General features: G+C 38.1%; 2 protein-coding genes and 1 pseudogene across 2 annotated transcripts; 2 read left to right on the top strand and 1 right to left on the bottom strand.

Moving 5' to 3' along the window:
• Positions 1-1,257: 1,257 nt before the first annotated feature.
• On the top strand, positions 1,258-2,169 carry LOC132559774 (tetraspanin-4-like). Its single transcript, XM_060224401.1, has one exon. It carries the CDS (start codon positions 1,258-1,260, stop codon positions 2,167-2,169), a length of 912 nt encoding a protein of 303 aa, XP_060080384.1.
• Positions 2,170-12,737: 10,568 nt separating this feature from the next.
• LOC132559749 (uncharacterized) lies at positions 12,738-13,604 on the top strand (annotated as a pseudogene).
• Positions 13,605-15,862: 2,258 nt separating this feature from the next.
• Positions 15,863-21,426, bottom strand: LOC132559773 (G-protein coupled receptor GRL101-like). The gene is made up of 4 exons (XM_060224399.1): positions 20,695-21,426; positions 19,149-20,559; positions 18,408-18,541; positions 15,863-16,375 (listed from the first exon to the last, which is right to left on the bottom strand). Exons 1-4 carry the CDS (start codon positions 21,424-21,426, stop codon positions 15,863-15,865), a joined length of 2,790 nt encoding a protein of 929 aa, XP_060080382.1.
• Between the last annotated feature and the right edge of the window lie 877 nt (positions 21,427-22,303).

The raw sequence follows: 22,303 nt of genomic DNA, 5'->3' as shown, positions 1-22,303 counted from the left end.
CAGTAAAGTCAGTATAATGTCACAGTAAAGTCAGTAAGTATAATGTCACAGTCAAGTCAGTAAGTATAATGTCACAGTAAAGTCAGTAAGTATAATGTCACAGTAAAGTCAGTAAGTATAATGTCACAGTAAAGTCAGTAAGTATAATGTCACAGTAAAGTCAGTAAGTATAATGTCACAGTAAAGTCAGTCAGATGTCACAGTAAAGTCAGTCAGTATAATGTCACAGTAAAGTCAGTAAGTATAAAGTCACAGTAGAATCAGTCAGTATAATGTCGCAGTCAAGTCAGTAAGTATAATGTCACAGTAAAGTAAGTCAGTAGAATGTCACAGTAAAGTCAGTCAGTATAATGTCACAATAAGTCAGTTAGTATAATGTCACAGTAAAGTCAGTAAGTATAATGTCACAATAAAGTCAGTTAGTATGATGTCACAGTAAAGTCAGTCAGTATAATGTCACAGTAAAGTCAGTAAGTATGATGTCACAATAAAATCAGTAATTATGATGTCACAGTAAAGTCAGTATAATGTCACAGTAAAGTCAGTCAGTATAATGTCACAGTAAAATCAGTAAGTATTATGTCACAGTAAAGTCAGTAAGTATAATGTCACAGTAAAGTCAGTAAGTATAATGTCACAGTAAAGTCAGTAAGTATAATGTCACAGTAAATTCAGTAAGTATAATGTCAGTCAAGTCAGATAGTATAATGTCACAGTCAAGTCAGATAGTATAATGTCACTGTAAATTCAGTAAGTATAATGTCACAGTAAATTCAGTAAGTATAATGTCACAGTCAAGTCAGATAGTATAATGTCACAGTCAAGTCAGATGGTATAATGTCACTGTAAATTCAGTAAGTATAATGTCACAGTCAAGTCAGAAAAAATATTCTTTGATATATTTGACAAGAGCTGTATACAGAACAAATTCATGTGATGTAACTTTGTCGTTTCCAGAATATGATATACATATGAAGTTATGGTATTGATGACGTCATCACTATTTGGCTGTTGATTTTGAAGGTTAAAACATGGCCTCCAGAATAATTCATCAAAGATTAATAATATATCTTTTCTTAGTTCTGAAAGTGTGAAAATACTAAACCGTCTTTGCGACTTAATTTATTTATTTATTATAAAATTTCAGGCGAAGAATTATCGATATCTAAATATCGTTTTCTGATTCATTTATTTGCAGAGCATATGCTATTGTGACATAAAAGACAACATAAACACGCGCCAAAACCAAATTAGAACATGTTGAAGTCCAAAGTACCCCATTTGGGTTTGAAAGAAAAGGCCAGACTATTTAGGCGTCTGATGTTGGCATTCCTGTTGGTGTACTTAGCAGAAGGGTTTGCATGTCTGGGCATCAGCATCTGGCTCCTGGTACGATTACATTCAGTGAACGAATGTTTCTTGAATTATCAAATTAATGCCGCCAGTTCCCTGGTCCTTGCGTCGGGCATCCTCACCGTTTGTGTATGTGCTTTAGGCGTAAGTTCTACATCCAAAGCCAAAAACTCGCCTACTCTCCGGCCCTTCGTTATCTTCTTTGTGGTCCTAGTAGTGCTGGAAATATCAGCTGCCATAGTTTCTGCAGTCGATCAAAATAAATTAGAAGACAAGACTTTCCATAATAGCATGAGTAATACACACTGGCAGATCAGCAACGAACAGGACGAGGACGAGCAAAAAGAACTGCTTGAATGCTGGAAAGAAATTCAGGTAGATTTCAAATGTTGTGGAGTGGATGGTTATCGTGATTGGATAACCGACCCAACAGATACATATAACTTCTCTGTGACTATTTCCACCATGGCGCTAGACAGTTGTAGATGCGAGTTGAATTGGAGACGTCACGAACAAAAATGCATCCAAGTCAATGTGACGCTTGGAACTAATGTGAGTGACTACAGTGTGTTTACAAGTCCGTGTTACGACGCTTTGTACAGCGCCATCAATACCCAAACAACGTTGCTGAGATGGTTCTGTCCTATTCTAGCTATCGTACAAATTGTGTCTTTTTCTTTTATTTTCTGGTTGATTTCAAAGCTTCAAAAGGCAAACGCAATAGAAATATACGGAGTGGATACCGGAAAGAATGCAGATGGAACTGAACCCTCCAACATATTTTCTGTCTCTGAGGACAGAGGTGTCTCGAGGTAGACGTGTCTCTGTTTGTACGCGTGTCTTGGAATAGACGTCTCTTCGTTGTTAGATCGGCCAATTCCCCCACTAGACAAGAATGGACAACACTTATAATGAAGTGTACTTGATTTTCAAAGACTTTTCGCGGATATTATGACGATATATTCTGACAATTAGTGTAACTGGTTATCATACTCGTCTTAATATGGTATAACTAGATTGCCATATTACTATTACGATATATGACCTTGCTTACCACAAGTACTCGTGTTCTGGAAACGTGTAGTGAATGTATAGGTAGAGATCAAACAGACGCTATGTACCTATAATTGGTTATTACTCTTTACATTCCAGAACACGAGCGCCCGTGCAACGTGCAGGTAGCAATTTGTCTTGTTCTATAAGCTGGCCACAGTCCAATAGGAAAGTAAATTATGGGTAGTGTCCGTGTTAGTAATTCGGTAGCTGGTGCGTTTTAAATCTCCGTTATCATAGAAAAGTATTGATTTACCTTTGTTAATGATCGGGGTATTGCTCAAGAATAATGTGATAATTTAGATGTTGTTGTATAGTTTACGATGTTGGTGATTATCCGCGTATGAAAATAAATTATCCAGATGTGTTTCTTCATATTTGCTCGCCTAGAGTGTGATACATGTGTGAATTTTCATTAGCTTTAATCATCTATTTATTTCATGTGTGGTTGCTCTAGAATTCATCATTAAGTTATCAAATAGCTAGTACCAAATACTTCTAACATCCGGAGCTTTTTCATTAGATAAAAACCAATAGTAAAGTTCCATTAACGAAAGCGTCTCCTTAACCACAGGGAAATAAAGTTTCCTGAAGTATCACTTATGGATAATACATCTGGATATATTTGACGCTTGACTAGTAGTTACTTTATGAATATTGAATAATAGTAAATATTTAATTGATATTAAGAAAAATTAAAAATATTAACGTTTTTGAAGCGATATTACCTTTATATTTCAGTAAATCGAATGTTATTTTACCTGAGTTGAAATCACGATAGTCTACAACTCCCAACTTATCAACAAGAAAGTGACAAGCCGACAATGGCCACACTTGTCTTTTACACAGGCATTACCTACAATAGTCGCAAATATTTGTTTAAGCCATATAACGTATAACGCCGTCAGAATAAAGTGGCCTACTTCTGTATATATGGAAGGCTTAAGGGACCAAATTCTAATATTGCACAATACCGACAGAACGTTAGTTGTGTCATTATAGTTCGATATTCAAAATTGTATTATTGTAATTCTGTTATTGTATTGGTGAAAAATGACTCGCTGTATGATTGCGGATCTATAGTTGACAAGGTGTAACATGCTTGTACACTCAAACCTCCAACATTGCGACTATGTCGTTAGAACGACTGAAATATGCTATACGTTAGTGTGTCGGTTTATAAATTATTCCAACACCGCATAAACCATTTCAGTAGGCTGTCTTAAACTTGCATTTAAAATTGATTCAGATATTGATATTTTTGTGCTAGTCATAGAGTTATCATATACCGATATAAAACACCCATATACCTTATTCAAGTAGCGGGGAAAATCGTTAGAGTCAGCCGCTATCAATGTAAGGGTATTTCAACTGGCGTTAACAAATGCGGCGTCTGTGTCGATGCCGATGAGAATATGAATGATGTCAGCAACGAAATCGATAAAATTTAAAATGTAGACCTTTTATCGCCACAAAGAAATGTGACGAATGTAAGCTTGCTGTGATATGTCTATTGTATATATTTGTCTAATTTTAAGTTATTTCGGTGCAAAATTCAATACACTTGATTAAATTTATCATATTGAAATTTATTGAGACCGATGATCTGTCTGTTACTCGGACGTTCTAGATTGATCTGTCTGTTATTGGACGTTCTAGATTGATCTGTGTGTTACTCGGACGTTCTAGATTGATCTGTCTGTTACTCGGACGTTCTAGATTGATCTGTCTGTTATTGGACGTTCTAGATTGATCTGTGTGTTACTCGGACGTTCTAGATTGATCTGTGTGTTACTCGGACGTTCTAGATTGATTTGTCTGTTATTGGACGTTCTAGATTGATCTGTCAATTACTCGGACGTTCTAGATTGATCTGTCTGTTACTCGGACGTTCTAGATTGATATGTGTGTTACTGGGTCGTTCTAGATTGATATGTCTGTTATTGGACGTTCTAGATTGATCTGTCTGTTACTCGGACGTTCTAGATTGATCTGTGTGTTACTCGGACGTTCTAGATTGATCTGTCTGTTACTCGGACGTTCTAGATTGATCTGTCTGTTATCGGACGTTCTAGATTGATCTGTCTGTTACTCGGACGTTCTAGATTGATATGTCTGTTACTCGGACGTTCTAGATTGATCTGTCTGTTATTGGACGTTCTAGATTGATCTGTGTGTTACTCGGACGTTCTTGATTGATCTGTCTGTTACTCGGACGTTCTAGATTGATATGTCTGTTACTCGGACGTTCTAGATTGATATGTCTGTTACTCGGACGTTCAAGATCTGTCTGTTACTCGGACGTTCTAGATTGATCTGTCTGTTAATCGGACGTTCTAGATTGATATCTCTGTTACTCGGACATTCTACTCGGACGTTCTAGATTGATCTGTCTGTTACTCGGACGTTCTAGATTGATCTGTCTGTTACTCGGACGTTCTAGATTGATCTGTGTGTTACTCGGACGTTCTAGATTGATCTGTCTGTTATGTTCTAGTGTCTGTTACTCGGACGTTCTAGATTGATATGTCTGTTACTCGGACGTTCTAGATTGATCTGTCTGTTACTCGGACGTTCTAGATTGATATGTCTGTTATTGGATGTTCTTGATTGATCTGTGTGTTACTCGGACGTTCTAGATTAATCTGTGTGTTACTCGGACGTTCCAGATTGATCTGTGTGTTACTCGGACGTTCTAGATTGATCTGTCTGTTAATCGGACGTTCTAGATTGATATGGCTGTTAATCGGACGTTCTAGATTGATTTGTCTGTTACTCGGACGTTCAAGATTGATCTGTCTGTTACTCGGACGTTCCAGATTTATCTGTCTGTTACTCGGATATTCTAGATTGATCTGTCTGTTAATCGGACGTTCTAGATTGATATCTCTGTTACTCGGACATTCTAGATTGATCTGTCTGTTACTCGGACGTTCCAGATTGATATGTCTGTTACTCGGACGTTCTAGATTGATCTGTCTGTTACTCGGACGTTCTAGATTAATCTGTGTGTTACTCGGACATTCTGGAGGATCTGTCTGTTACTCGAAAATTCCATCTGTCTGTTACTCGGACGTTCTAGATTGATCTGTCTGTTACTCGGACGTTCTAGATTGATATGTCTGTTACTGGGTCGTTCTAGATTGATATGTCTGTTATTGGACGTTCTAGATTGATCTGTCTGTTACTCGGACGTTCAAAATTGTTTTATTATATCTATATCATGATCTAGGTGTTTGTCTAAATATAAATATTCAGTATCCAGATTTTTAATACATGTAGACTAGAGTATGCAGGGGTGTTAGCTGAAAGTTTATTGAGATTAGTCTGTTGATTGGGGTGTGGAATTCTGCTAACAATATGATTTTATTTAGCGTCAAGATTTTTGTGATTGTTCGATCTTCGTGAAATATTAGTTGGTATTTCAATACATGTTTTGTTTTAATTGCAGTTAAAAAGAGCCACGTGCTGTTTCAGTCTCACTCACATGCAGACATAAATGAGATATCAAATATTCGGATGTTTTGGATATAGCACATAGATTTGCAATGACACAAATTCTAAACCCCACGGTGCATATATTTTGACTGATCGATCTTTGGATTGCGGAAAATGTCCGGTAGTCTCATAAGTTATAAAGTCAATGTTTTAAACTGACTTTGAAACATATTTAACCGCCCTCTGTGTCATCACCTTTTTCAAGTTTAACTCTATATACTTTTTACATATTGTAATGGTTCATCACTCACTAGCGCACGTAGACGCAGTGAGACAATCAGACATTTGGTTCATCACTGACACCCGCACGTAGACACAGTGAGACAAGGGACCAGACACTTGGGTCATCACTAACACCCGCATGTAGACACAGTGAGATAATCAGACACTTGGTTCATCACTAACACCCGCACGAAGACACAGTGAGACAATCATACACTTGGTTCATCACTAACACCCGGACGTAGACACAGTAAGACAAGTGATCAGACACTTGGGTCATCACTAACACCCGCACTTAGACACAGTGAGACAATCAGACACTTCGTTCATCACTAAAACCCGCACGTACACACAGTGAGACAAGGGATCAGACACTTGGTTCATCCCTAACACCCGCACGTAGACACAGTGAGACAAGGGATCAGACATTTGGTTCATCACTAACACCCGCAAGTAGACACAGTAAGACAATCAGACACTTAGTTCATCACTAACACCCGTATGTAGATACAGTGAGACAAGGGATCAGACACTTGGTTCATCACTAACACCCGCAAGTAGACACAGTAAGACAATCAGACACTTAGTTCATCACTAACACCCGTATGTAGATACAGTGAGACAAGGGATCAGACACTTAGTTCATCACTAACATCCGGACGTAGACACAGTAAGACAAGTGATCAGACACTTGTATCACACACCCGTGTAGACACAGTGAGACAATCAGACACTTGGTTCATCACTAACACCCGCATGTAGATACAGTGAGACAAGGGATCAGACACTTCGTTCATCACTAACATCCGCACGTAGACACAGTGAGACAAGGGATCAGACAATTGGGTGATCACTAACACCCGCAAGTAGACACATTGAGACAATTAGACACTTGGGTCATCACTAACACCCGCACGTAGACACAGTGAAATAATCAGACACTTGGTTCATCACTAACACTCGGACGTAGACACATTAAGACAATCAGACACATGGTTCATCACTAACACCCGCATGTAGATACAGTGAGACAAGGGATCAGACACTTGGTTCATCACTAACACCCGCACGTAGACACAGTAAGACAATCGGACACTTAGTTCATCACTAACACCCGCACGTAGACACAGTAAGACAATCGGACACTTAGTTCATCACTAACACCCGCACGTAGACACAGTGAGACAAGGGATCAGACACTTCGTTCATCACTAACACCCGCAAGTAGACACAGTGAGGCAATCAGACACTTGGTTCATCACTAACACCCGCATGTAAATACAGTGAGACAATGGATCAGACACTTGGTTCATCACTAACACCCGCACGTAGACACAGTGAGGCAATCAGACACTTGATTCATCACTAAAACCCGCACGTAGACACAGTGAGACAAGTGATCAGACACTTGGTTCATCACTAACACCCGCATGTAGATACAGTGAGACAAGGGATCAGACACTTGGTTCATCACTAACACCCGCACGTAGACACAATGAGACAACCAGACACTTGGTTCATCACTAACACCCGCAAGTAGACACAGTAAGACAATCAGACACTTAGTTCATCACTAACACCCGCACGTAGACACAGTGAGACAAGGGATCAGACATTTGGTTCATCACTAACACCCGCAAGTAGACACAGTAAGACAATCAGACACTTAGTTCATCACTAACACCCGTATGTAGATACAGTGAGACAAGGGATCAGACACTTAGTTCATCACTAACATCCGGACGTAGACACAATCAACCAGACACTCACTAACACCCGCAAGTAGACACAGTAAGACAATCAGACACTTAGTTCATCACTAACACCCGCACGTAGACACAGTGAGACAAGGGATCAGACACTTGGTTCATCACTAACACCTGCAAGTAGACACAGTAAGACAATCAGACACTTAGTTCATCACTAACACCCGTATGTAGATACAGTGAGACAAGGGATCAGACACTTAGTTCATCACTAACATCCGGACGTAGACACAGTAAGACAAGTGATCAGACACTTGGGTCATCACTAACACCCGCACGTAGACACAGTGAGACAATCAGACACTTGGTTCATCACTAACACCCGCATGTAGATACAGTGAGACAAGGGATCAGACACTTCGTTCATCACTAACATCCGCACGTAGACACAGTGAGACAAGGGATCAGACAATTGGGTGATCACTAACACCCACAAGTAGACACATTGAGACAATTAGACACTTGGGTCATCACTAACACCCGCACGTAGACACAGTGAAATAATCAGACACTTGGTTCATCACTAACACTCGGACGTAGACACATTAAGACAATCAGACACATGGTTCATCACTAACACCCGCACGTAGACACAATGTGATAATCAGACACTTGGGTCATCACTAACACCCGGACGTAGACACAGTGAGACAATCAGACACTTGGTTCATCACTAACACTCGGACGTAGACACAGTAAGACAATCAGACACTTGGTTCATCACTAACACCCGCATGTAGATACAGTGAGACAAGGGATCAGACACTTGGTTCATCACTAACACCCGCACGTAGACACAGTAAGACAATTGGACACTTAGTTCATCACTAACACCCGCACGTAGACACAGTGAGACAAGGGATCAGACACTTCGTTCGTCACTAACACCCGCAAGTAGACACAGTGAGGCAATCAGACACTTGGTTCATCACTAACACCCGCATGTAAATACAGTGAGACAATGGATCAGACACTTGGTTCATCACTAACACCCGCACGTAGACACAGTGAGGCAATCAGACACTTGGTTCATCACTAACACCCGCATGTAGATACAGTGAGACAAGGGATCAGACACTTGGTTCATCACTAACACCCGCACGTAGACACAATGAGACAACCAGACACTTGGTTCATCACTAACACCCGCACGTAGACACAATGAAACAAGGGATCAGACACTTAGTTCATCACTAACACCCGCACGTGAGGCAATCAGACACTTGGTTCATCACTAACACCCGCACGTAGACACAGTGAGGCAATCAGACACTTGGTTCATCACTAACACCCGCACGTAGACACAGTGAGGCAATCAGACACTAGATTCATCACTAACACCCGCACGTAGACACAGTGTGATAATCAGACACTTGGGTCATCACTAACACCCGCACGTAGACACAGTGAGACAAGGGATCAGACACTTCGTTCATCACTAACACCCGCAAGTAGACACAGTGAGGCAATCAGACACTTGGTTCATCACTAACACCCGCATGTAGATACAGTGAGACAAGGGATCAGACACTTAGTTCATCACTAACACCCGCACGTAGACACAGTGAGACAAGGGATCAGACACTTAGTTCATCACTAACATCCGCACGTAGACAAAGTGAGACAAGTGATCAGACACTTAGTTCATCACTAACACCCGCACGTAGAGACACGGTGAGACAATTAGACGCTCGATAGGGGGACACATATTATTTTTGTTTCCACCACAACGCGTTATCTGAAAGGTCTTATCTAAACAAATAAATTTGACTACATGATAGAATTGAAATTTTGAGCTATATTTTTTCTTATTCAAGCAGTATTATATTACGACTTAAATTGTTGCCTTTTGCGGTGAAGAAGTTATCAGGTTTTACAGATTTCACGGTTTTTCAGAGCATTACAACAAAATGAATTTTCGAGACTTTGTACAAGATAGCAATCCTTTGGTGTATTTTGCTGCTGGAAACGTTTTCATTTTGGATATTTTTTTCTGTTTTCTATCAAAAACAGCATTCATCATTGTCAAAGTTTTGAATCTTATATAAGTAACGCACATATATACTAATATTCAATGATGAATTATATAACAAATAACTTATTATGTAATCATTTAATTCGCGAATACTGCCAAAAATACTATTCAAAATCGGCAACATTAAACCTGGCCTACATCAAAATATCATTAACAGTGATGCAATGGAGTTAATACCAGTTATTGTAATATTTATATGGACATAACACAGCGGGCATGATGGATAATATCACGCTTCGTTTATAATGTAATGCAGGTAAATTTATAAACTTGCACATTGTAACGACCGAAGATCGACCTATTATAGCTTCTGATCACATTTTTGTTGTTGTGATTTTGATATTATCGTGTTCAATTAGAGGAATACTAATGTTTATTATATAGCATTGTTACATTGTTAATTCATAAATAAAATAGTTGATTTCAGAAATTTCATTTGTTTATTGCAATTTATTAGAATACATCAGTGCACCAACATACGGAAGCGTATTCCGGCCACGTTGTTTTATTTTAACCCGAATTTTCGAGATAGCAACTAAAAATTTTGAGTTAGTAATCCGAAATTTTGAGTTAGTAAGTAGAAATTTCGAATAAACTAACGCAAATTTTCGGAGTACTAACTCGAAATTTCGAGTTGCTATCTCTAAATTTCGAGTTGCTATCTCAAAATTTCGCGTTGCTAATTCTGACGCTATAAAATGTACACAGGACTGTCTGTAACTCGGACGTTATAAAATGTAGATAGGACTGTCTGTAACTCGGACGTTATAAAATGTAGATGGGACTGTCTGTAACTCAGATGTTATAAAATGTAGATAGGGCTGTCTGTAACTCGGACGTTATATAATGTATATGAGACTGTCTTTAACTCGGACGTTATAAAATGTTGATAAGACTGTCTTTAACTCGGACGTTATAAAATGTTGATAAGACTGTCTTTAACTCGGACGTTATATAATGTTGATAAGACTGTCTTTAACTCGGACGTTATAAAATGTTGATAAGACTTTCTTTAACTCGGACGTTATAAAATGTAAATAAGACTGTAACTCGGACGTTATAAAAGGTAAATATGACAGTCTGTAACTCGGACGTTATATAATGTAGATAAGAATGTCTTTAACTCGGACGTTATAAAATGTTGATAAGACTGTCTTTAACTTGGACGTTATCAAATGTAAACAGTGCTGTCTGTAACTAACACCTTTCATGGTGAAATACACTAGAATTGGAAGAAGATGATAGTGGCTCTCTTAGCATTTCTCATGTATTCTCTGGAGAATCAAATATGGAAAGTTCCAGTTGTATTATGCAAGTGTATTTTTTCCGTGTTAGTTATCTTTTCAAGACGTTGTCTTTTTCCATAATTGATGTAAAACATCCCACGATTTTATAAAAAAATTATTAGTGACCAATTGATCAGTGTTGAAGTATATGCTGAACTCGTATCAACGACATCAAAACTTCCCCCTACAAGACCGTTTAACGTGGGACATGCCCATTGTACATGTATTAGGGGGAAATTCGTTGTATGGACACGAAATACTTTCAACTGATTGTGAATCTTTATGAAATTCGACCAAAATTTGACATTAATTTCAATATAATGCTGTAGTCTCGTGTTGAATAAATGAGGAATGTTGAATGTGCCTGAATATCCTAGCTTCCCCGTTGTAATTTGTACATGGTATCTTCCAAGTCAATCCGTGCATGTTTTGTACTAACGTGAGGCGGGGTGGACACAGATAAACGGGTGAGCTTTTTATTATAACTATACACTTATGGGTATGAGATCCATCAGTTTGTTGTACTGGTATCATTTATAATATCTCAATGTTTTAAAAGAGCACATGCAACGAATTTGTCTTTTTAGAATGAACAAGTTTACGTAAGCCTTGTGGTGACTGTAAACAATGAATAGAATCCATTGTTGTACCTCTGAGTTAGTTTTTCATCTACCTGGTCCTATTTTCACGTGGCTTTAGCGACCTCGGGGTGGTGGTAGTACACAGTGAATACAGAAAGACAAGAAACACTACACTGTGGCTTAGATGACTGCTGTACAAGTTATATCAAAACCAAGTTATGGTTTTAATACCCGGTAGATCTGGTAATAACTATATGTACATTGAATGCAATGTCTAGTCTATTGATACGCTTGTAAATTGCCTGCATTTGAAATACGACTCATGCAACATAAAGGTACACTTTTCACTGTAACTCCAGCCCATGAATAGATATGGATCTTCAGCATAACACTTACTGTATTTGAAAACGCGGCGTGGCATTTACATTTGTAACAATTTTGAGTCCAAATGAAAATGCGACAACAGACCATATACACGCGAGTTTCGAGAGGAGATTTGACCAGATACTGATTAATTTTTTTCCAAAAGAACCCAAACTTCCAACCCACAACCTCCCATTGGACAGAAATCCTTTAGTCCAATAATGTAATTTTGATTTTGACCAAATTTGATGTAAAACGTCTGTAAGTGATGGAGATCTATTTTTATGGACTGACATAGTGTATGGTTCTGAGAATAAGATATAACATTGTCTTATGTGACCTATTGTGTGAAATTATAAATAATTCTGAAATAACGTAGTGAATCAGAGTACAACGAAAAAAATCGTCCCACCTCTACTCCTAGCCAAGGCATTATCCTGTGCCTACATTTCAGCCTCCACAACCGCCTCATGTTTGGGCTGATACTTCAATAAAACAAGCTGAATAATGTCCTTAGTCATATTTTCGCACAGCAACCATTCCCTACCAGTGACTTTAACAGACAAACTCCACATCAGGGATGGATCAGCAATGTGAGGAATGCCAACAAAGGGCCCCCAACCTCAAGAGATGTACCGGATGTTTCCAGGTATTGTACTGTTTCTGGAAGTGTCAAAAAAGGAACTGGAAGTCGACACATCGAGATATATGTAAGGATTTCCAGGCAACCCACGTTACCACAATATCGACATCTAAAAGGTAAAAATGTGACATCTATCGATCTCAGCAAACTGTCACTGAGTGACCTAAATAACAATTCGGGTTATAAGCTGTTTAAAGACATGAAGAAAGCTTGGAACGAGGCTAAGAAAGTGTTTCCTCAATATGACATCCTGGATGAATTTAAACAGGTATCGGAAACGTTTGGATCGAAGAGGGTCTTATTGGCGTACATCTCAAGGGAACATCCATATCCAATTCGTCACTGTGTCTTCATCCAGGTATGTGTTTTTTATTTAACATTGATACCATTCGCAAAGCCAGCCATGTATTTTTACAACCAATGACTCCCCCTCCTCGCGACATATTTTATGACAGATTTCTTTCTTCAACTCGCATCCTTGACATTGTTTATTTTCAGAACACATCTATCTAGATATATTTTTCTGATTCTTTCACATGCGGAGCGGTATTTGTTTGTTTTGTTTGAAAAATGTATAGTTAATACAGAGAAGATGTTTTGTAAATATTCCAGGACAAGACAGACAAAGAGATGATGGCAGCATTCTACCTGGACTATGATGATCCGACTCCCTACTTCCGCTGACAGGAAATTGTTCCGGGAAATTACCTGTGTGTGAAGAATCCCTATATTCATTTCTTCTTGGACGGCCAGGTTGGAATCCGCATCGACGAACCTTGTGTTATCACAGTCCTAAGCTTATAGAGCAACTAGATTTGCATACATAATCATCAGTTATCTTATTGAAGTGTCATATCATGTGGATTTTTCCAGTCATTAAATGTTAATTTCTATTTTGAAAATTTGTTATTTTGACGTTCATGATGTAGACACTCATTTATTGAATAATTATAAATAGATGATTCAATGATTTTTTAAAATCAAATTCTGTCAAAATTCTTTCATTCTTAACGAAAGACAATTTTAAGGACTTGCCTGTACCCAATGATGGTAAAACGTTCGGTTCATGAGAATGAAAATGCTTCACCCAAGGGCGTTCTAAACAAATTATGGACAAAATCCGGTAATTTCTTTAAAAGGAGAGTTTTACCACGATATTTCCAACCGAGTCCTGTCTTTCAGGCCCTTAAGACCCAATATAACATGCTTGTACAATGTTGAGTCCACTCACTCACTCACTCAATCACGCAACAATGGTCTAGTCCGAAATTGGTCCAATGACTATATTCCCAGAAGCTTTAGCACTATAAGTTTGGCCACGCTCCTTGCCTCTTGGAAACTGAGCACCGTTCGCATAATATTGAGTCTTTTTCAAATTAAGACATTCGGAAATCCTTTCGTTACGATTCCTATTTGGGCAAAGATGTTATAATTGAGTTACCCCACTCCAAAGAAGATCCTTATCAAATATGTACACAATTCTTGCATTCAACATCCAAGGATTGTCAAACCCTTTGTTTATGAAACTTAATCTGCTTCACCAACGGATGCTCTTGACAAAGTTTGAAAAAAAAAACAATGGAATGTCCACATAAGAGAAAAGATTTTACCATTATCTCTCCTATTGAGTTCCGTCGTTCAGATACACGAGGAGAATTCTCAGAGGACTCGGACGTATCAATCATAAATAAATGTGTTCCTTTCACAGAACAATGCCTGACACCAAACATGATCGAAGGATTTTCTAGTGTTTTACCTCTAAACTATTTTTGGCTCTCTCCCTGTCCGACTCTCTATGCCCAAATAGCAATAACTTCACACACAGATTCACCAGACCAATTTGGTCAAATTCGATTCGTTTGATGATGACTGATTTTTTAAATGTGTAAAGATGGCGACATAGAGCCAGTTCAACGGTTTGCCATGCGAACTAAGTATCGCTTGACCAGGTAATTATACCTCTGTTTGATGACACTATCAAACTGTCCGTCATTGGCCAAACATGCGCTGACGCCGTCTTCATATGATCCTGGATCCCCTTTCATAAACAAACAAAACGTCTACATCTGAATTTTATTTTGAAACAAAGCTGTAATTACAAGTCCAATTACAATCATATTTGGTCGAATGACGCAGTGTTAACAGACATGTCTTTACCTCGGTGTCCAGGGTTCGATTCCCCGATTTGTTGTAAACAGGAATCTGATCATTTTCCCGACCTCGGTTTTCTCTGGGTACTCCAGTTTCCTCCATGAGTAAGACCAATTGCGCTCTTTAGGTCGGACCAACGATAGTGATAGATACCGCGGATATCATTTTTCGCAATTGTTGTAAAATGATTATTAAGTTCATACATGTTACTGTGTAATTACAAGTAACAAACCAAATAACCATTGTAAACCTACTTTAATAAAAGTGGAAGTAATGAGAAAATAACTTTCAGTCAATCCGATAAACACAGTTAATAAAATGTATTTCAAAGACTGTAAGAGTATGCGGGATGAGAGTAGCACAAAATTACATTATACAACCAAATATATAGTCTATACGAATTAAAAAAAAACCACCGTTGCGGTAAGCCTTTCAGCCCATTTAAAACTTTTCTAGGGTTGTTTGTAATCAGACAATCTTTAATATAAACTACAAAACTTGGATATATATATATATAAGAAAAAACGTTGCGTGTTTCATACATTGGCTTAATGAAATTGTTAAATATTAGCTAATAGTTTTGTTTAGAAAAACAATGATAAACCTTTACTCTCTATGTATCTGGACATAATTGCTAGTAAATGATTTGACCGGAATGGATAGTTTTCGATACTATTTGAACTCATCTTACTGATATTTTAAATGACCATTATCTCACCAGAAATATTTGTTTCTCTAAAATACAACTTAATTGTCACAGACACAGACGCAAAAGTTTCATCAAAATTTCAAAAGCAATTACAAAATGTGGCCATTGTTGTGAAATGTTTCTGTAAAGGATGTCAGAACATTTACAATTTACTCACTGTGGCATCGACTGTACTGACAGAAATCGTTCCAACACTTGTTCTCTATCGATGAGTGTTTTCTGTCGCAGTTTCGCTGTCGACTGACGTTGTTTGAGCATTAGAACTAGTCAGAACATCTCTGCCGACTGGCGTTGTCTGAATATCAGTACTATCCAAAGCATCTCTACCGACTGGCGTTGTCTGAATATCAGTACTGGTCACAACATCTCTGCCGACTGGCGTTGTTTTAATATCGGTACTGGCCACAACATCTCTGCCGACTGGCGCTGTCTGAATATCGGTACTATCCACAACATCTCTGCCGACTGGCGTTGTCTGAATATCGGTACTGGCCACATCTCTGCCGACTGACGTTGTCTGAATATCAGTACTATCCACAACATCTCTGCCGACTGACGTTGTCTGAATATCAGTACTATCCACAACATCTCTGCCGACTGACGTTGTCTGAATATCAGTACTATTCACAGCATCTCTGCCGACTGACGTCTGAATATTGATATTGGCAGCCAGCAGACGCCCTTGTCGTGCCGATGATGTCATCGATTTTAACATCTTCAACAAAATGGAAAAGGGTCAATATTAAAGTGTACCCTGAGAGTAATTTTATATTTAGATATCATGTTAAGAATGCCGTAAAAATAATAATAATGAAAACCCCGTCAAAATCCGTCGCCCCAGTGTCGAGTTATTAAAGCTCAAAGTTGTCGATTTTCACCTGTCCGCCCAGACCTAATCAGCCGAATCGTCATTTCCGCGGAATCGAGGCTCTTCTACTCGTGACGTCATAAGTTCAACAGAAATGGCAGTCAACATGACTGACAGTGACAACGACACCGCAACTGAGAGCGATTTGAGCATGAGTTTTGAGGAGTCTGATTATGGTGTGAATGATATGTCTGAAGACGGAATCCAGCCCTACCGATTTGAACTGGAATTACAAGACGATGTATCAAGTGAGGAGGAAAATGACCCTTCGAAAAGTGACGATCGCTTGGGCAACATAGATTGGCACGTACTTCACTGGGTCTCACCAGTAGTCGTGAAAGTAGTCGAACAGTGAATCGTCGTTTCAAAGAAACAAAATAAAATTGGGTGTGGTTTTGGACTAATTTTACTATCTTCAAGTCTCGATCAACAATTTCTGACGTCGGGAAATCGCGTTTGTGCAAGACCATGCATACATTCACGAGGTGTCGGGAATTTTCTTACCGAAGAAGTTTCGTCCGAGGGGAATTTTTCTTTCCAGGGAATTTTCGTAGCACTATGGATATATATAGATAGGGTGTCAACAACCAATTATAACACCCTCCGCTGTGTTAATAATAAAAATTTGATGTTTTAGAAGTTTAAACAATTATTTGACTGGTTTTTACCCTAGCACTGGTACGCGTCTGTTGTTAGCCGACAGGCGTGTCGCCTCACAGGTGTCACAATTGTTTTTTCCAGCCACAGAGGTGCTAATTACCTAACCTGGCACAGGTGTGATTATGAGTTTAGATGACATCTCTACACTGTGAACTGTGTTTTCAAATCAAGATTGGTGATCTTATTGTTATTTTTACGATCGCAAAATTAATAACTAAACAACATCGTCTGCTGGAAGATCTAAAAACCAAATACACCTTATACAAACAACATACACACATAACCTATTCTATAAATTCTAATAATTCTATTCTATACTATATAATAGTAGTATGAAAATTCTCGGGGTGAAAATTCCCGTGACCCATTCACGACTAGGCCTTCTCCGAGTATTAGGCGTTCATGATTACGAAGGAATAATATTCCTTTGACCGCCCAAGTCATAGGCTAGCCTATCAATTTAAAATGTTTATTTGTAGAATTAATAACAAAATATCAACCTAACAAATATACTTTTATTTAATCAACAATCAGTTTTATTTATCGACGTCATGCATCGACACCCCATCCGTGTTAGTGTTAGGACAACCATACACACCGCTTCCCTCCTCGATAGGAAGCCATTTTAGCGGATTTAAGCGCTAATTCACCGACCCCTCGTTCACTACCTTAGATATTGCGAAGATGTGAAGTACTTTCACGTAAATAAACAAAGAAATTACCACGGAAAATCCCAAAATAGATCACAATCACATGTAGCACAGTAAAGACAATATGGCTGCATCAACAAAAGCGTTGAACTTATGACATCACAGGTTTGGGTGCCCGAAAACGAGGTCAACGCCTCTCGGCCAAAGGTGTGTTTTTCAGAAAAGTCGCAATTTCTCAGTAACGGAACATTCCACGGCATTCGCGTTTTCGGCATAGTGTATTTTATGTGCAGAACTATTTTTCAAGGTCAACATAGCTGACATCTCAGGGTACACTTTAAGTCATGGAACGCCAAAAACGAGCATATACCGAAAAAATCTCGAACGAATGCAAATTGGTTAAAACAAGGGCAAGCTTCACAAAGTCTTTATATTGGCACGGAGGTCCTTGTTAAAAACATAAGACCTAGTGCTCCGTAGTAGCTAGCGCCCGCCGTCAAAATTAGTATAATAAAAAAGGACATATATTCTAATGTATGCTGTTTTTTGTGATATCAATATCAGCTTACCCTTTGTCGTTTCCTCCACACAGCTGTGGCAGTGTACAGAAACGGATTGATGGCGGCATTGATAGGCAACACGAACACCATCACCCAGGCATACACTCCATTCGGGATTTCTACCCCACACATTGATGCAACTCCTGAAATAAATCCATTGTATTTGCTTGTATTACTATATCACAACTTTGTCAGGGACAACAAACGATATATCTTTCAGGACATTTACGACATGCTTTGTCTGTAGAAGAATCCTGGATATCATCTATGTCAAAATCACCGCATCATATTTATTAAAAACATATGTATGACCATGTTTTATTTGATGCGATATAGAAATAAAACAAAGTCGGAGTTTCGATATAGCTGAATAGTGCAGAGTCTATAAGTTATCTTTTACAAAAGCCCGAAACTTTGTTTTTAAAAAGTTGCCAATTGTGGACATTTGACTCAAAAAGTGACATAACATGCTGAATATGATATAAATAGTTCCAAAGATCATGCAATACCTTGTACACATGGATTATATTTCAAAACGTGTCAGGTGTCTTTTCACCTTTAAGTTTGACCGATGACCTATAACATTATAAACCTTTTAAATCGGAATGTACGGCTATGCTGTAACTATAAACTAAATATGTTAGGGGTTTGTGACATATCTTGTGCACAAACATTTACACGACTAAAGTATTATCATAAACCCCTTTTTAAGTATAGTGTAACTATATAATGAAACGCTCACAAACGTACCCATGACACCAATGGGAAACCAACAACAAAAGTCTGTCGCTACTACGAAGAAAAGAGTCCTTGCAACAGCCGTCTCTCGTTCTCGATTCTGTGATGATGAAATGCGTCGTCGACTCTCCCTCATGCCTTTCCAGATACAAATTTGACCTACGACTATTACGGTAAAAACGGCGCTGTTGAGGCATACAAATACAGCGAATGAATACTCAGTGCCTGGTCGCTGCTCTGCTGTGAGAGGAAGGCCAAGACAAACACTCGACTGAGAGTAGAATTCCCCTTTGAAGTAAGACTGACTAGCTACAATAGGGATGGTTGCAAGAATGATTGAAACTATCCATAAGGAAACTAACACAAGTAATGACAGTTTATGGGAATTTCTCCACCGAGAGAGACGGGACAGAGGGAACATGATGGCAATTAATCTGTCAATGGTAACCATTAATATCAGGAATGTCGACATCTCACTTGACACACTCGACAAGATACCTGCTGTTGTACACAAAACGCTGTTCCTCCATCTATTGTTGTTCCAGGCGTATACACCATCGTAATAAACATCAATAACTCCTATTATGAATAGATAAACACCCATAAGTAAATCAGACATGGCTAAATTCACAGTGAAGAGCGAATAGTTCGTTGTAATATTATCTTTGTCGATGTGAAGTCTATACACTATTACGGCTAAGTTTCCAATTAAAGAACACATTCCTATTATCCAAAGACAAACTTTTTGTAATGTCGAACCTATCAGGGCAAAACAAGATGATATCGCATCATTTTCTGGTTTACAATGATCCGGATAATTCCTGCATTGCAATAATGAATACTTTGTTTTAAAGCAGTTATTGTCATCAACTGAAGGTGGCTTAACACAACACATAAAGGGGATATCAGTGAACAACATCTTCAGATTATCCAAATCCTCAAACATACGTTCTGTCACATCTATATTGTTACCGATGATGTTTAGATGTGAAAGGTTATCCGGTAAACGTGGTAAATGTGTCAATCTATTGTAGGATATGTCCAGATTTTGAATGTTGTTAGGCGGAGCAGATTCAACTGTGGACTTATTGTCCCAGTTATATCGTTTGCCATCTACACCCATTCTAGAAAATACACCGTAGGAGAGGTTATCGATTTTGTTATGGTGCATGTATAGGAAAATAAGCTTAGACAGTCCCATAAATAGATTAATTGGTATTATCACTATCTTATTATCGGACAAGTCGAGATATGTAAGATTAGGTAGTTCTCCGAAGACATTGTGTGGCAGAACCGTGATATCATTGTTGTTAAGAAAAAGATATCTTAGTTCAGACAAACCATTGAACACATCAGATGGGAAAGTTACTAAGTTATTATAAGCAAGTTGAAGGAGAGTAAGTTTAGAAACTTCACGAAATATGTTAAAAGGAAGAATATGTATATTATTGAATAAAAGATACATTTTTGTGAGTTTTGGCAATGCAATATAAGGGATATTGGCTATTTCATTTCTGCTCAAACCCAAAACTTTGAGATTCGTCAGCTTGCTAAGTATATTATCCGGGAGACTTGCTAACTTATTTCTGTCCAAGGTGAGAGTATCTAGAGAGGAAAGCTCATCAAACACGTTGTTTTGAAGATTCGTTACTTCGTTGCCATCCAGGTAGAGAGTAGAAAGATTCGACAGTCCTCTGAACGCATTTTGATTCAGAATTGTTATCTTATTTTCGGACAAGTCGAGATAAGTCAGTTCAGATAGTTCCTTGAACACCATGGATCGAATGGTTGGTATGTTGTTCAAACCGAGGTAGAGATAAGTTAGTGAGGAAACATCATCAAATACTTTATATGGAAGATCAGCTATCTCATTATCATGCAAGTTGAGAGCAGCAAGATTCAACAGTCCTTTGAACACATTTTGAGGAAGAAAGCCGATATTATTTCTGTTCAGGTTAAGATGAGTAAGGTTCGTCAATCCCCTGAACGCCTTATAGGAGAGAGAGCTAATGTTATTAAAGGACAGATTTATATGAGTAAGACTTAATAGTCCATTGAAAACATCTGGACGTAAAATTGAAATGTTATTGTAGGATAGGTCGAGAAAAACAAGATCAACAAGTCCATCGAAAACATTAGAAGGAAGGGCGGAAATATGACTGTTATGGAGATCAAGACGTCGAGATGGTTCCTGTAGGGACGAGCATGCACGGATTCCAATACAGCTGTATGGTTCTGCAACAAACAAATAGTATCCTGCTACAACGCTATACATGAACAATACTTTCATTATTATTTACTTAATAGTTCCAACAATTGTGGACACATAAAGTACAGAACGTGTTCAAATAGCTTTTTTGTTTTCAATTTTCAGGCACACCAATTTTGTTGTCAATGAGAAATCGTTCCCATCATATCTTTATTTTTTGTTTGTTGTTAAAGTGTACCCTGAGAGTAATTTTATAAAAAGAATAGTAAAAATAATAATACGAAAAACCGTGCCATGTTTTTGCGCATTTTCACCTGAAATCGTGCTTGTTTTTCATTTTGATTAAAATTTCACATGATAGGATATTTCTATCCTGTATGAATTACATATGTAATTGTTGGTATAATGCTAGCCTTTATTAAAAAACCATTCGATATTCTGAAATAAAAATTCTGAGAAATATTGAAGCTTTATTGAATAACATTATTATGATATTTATACTATATATTAGTTATGAAATTTCTCGGGATGAAAATTCCCGTGACCAATTCACGACTACGAATTAGGCGTTCAAATTAAAGGAATAATTTTCCAACGACCGCCCAAGTATTTGTTTAGTTGTATATTTTCTTACTAAATTCAAAAATATTGTGTTAGTGTTAGGACGTGTTAACGGAATCATAAATCAAATTCGAAGTGAATGAACAATGTAGCACAGAAAAGGATTGCATCAACAAAAGAAACTTATGACGTCACAGGCTTGGGTGCCCGAAAACGAGGTCAACGCCTCTTAGCCAAAGGTGTGTTTTTCAGAAAAGTCGCAATTTCTCAGTAACAGAACATTCCACGGCATTCGCGTTTTCGGCATAGTAATATTACAAAAATGACCAGGTGTGTTTTTGCCATGAAATCATGCTTGTTTTTCATTTTGATTAAAATTTCACATGATAGTATTTCT

The sequence above is a fragment of the Ylistrum balloti genome, unplaced genomic scaffold (genome assembly GCF_031769215.1).
Source record: "Ylistrum balloti isolate Yb309-2 unplaced genomic scaffold, AGI_CSIRO_Ybal_v1 Utg370964, whole genome shotgun sequence".
Lineage (NCBI taxonomy): Eukaryota > Metazoa > Mollusca > Bivalvia > Pectinida > Pectinidae > Ylistrum > Ylistrum balloti.
This window is presented reverse-complemented; position numbering and strand designations above follow the sequence as displayed.

What these genes read in the sequence shown, in the direction of transcription:
- LOC132559774 (XM_060224401.1), top strand. Translation starts at nt 1,258, where the DNA reads ATGTTGAAGTCCAAAGTACCCCATTTGGGTTTGAAAGAAAAGGCCAGA.
- LOC132559773 (XM_060224399.1), bottom strand. Translation starts at nt 21,426, where the DNA reads ATGAAAGTATTGTTCATGTATAGCGTTGTAGCAGGATACTATTTGTTT. An exon ending in TAGCAAGTCTCCCGGATAAT is followed by an intron (nt 20,560 to 20,694) that starts ATACTTAGCAAG and finishes CTTCCTTTTAAC; the next exon opens with ATATTTCGTGAAGTTTCTAA. An exon ending in GTTTCCCATTGGTGTCATGG is followed by an intron (nt 18,542 to 19,148) that starts GTACGTTTGTGA and finishes GATTTATTTCAG; the next exon opens with GAGTTGCATCAATGTGTGGG.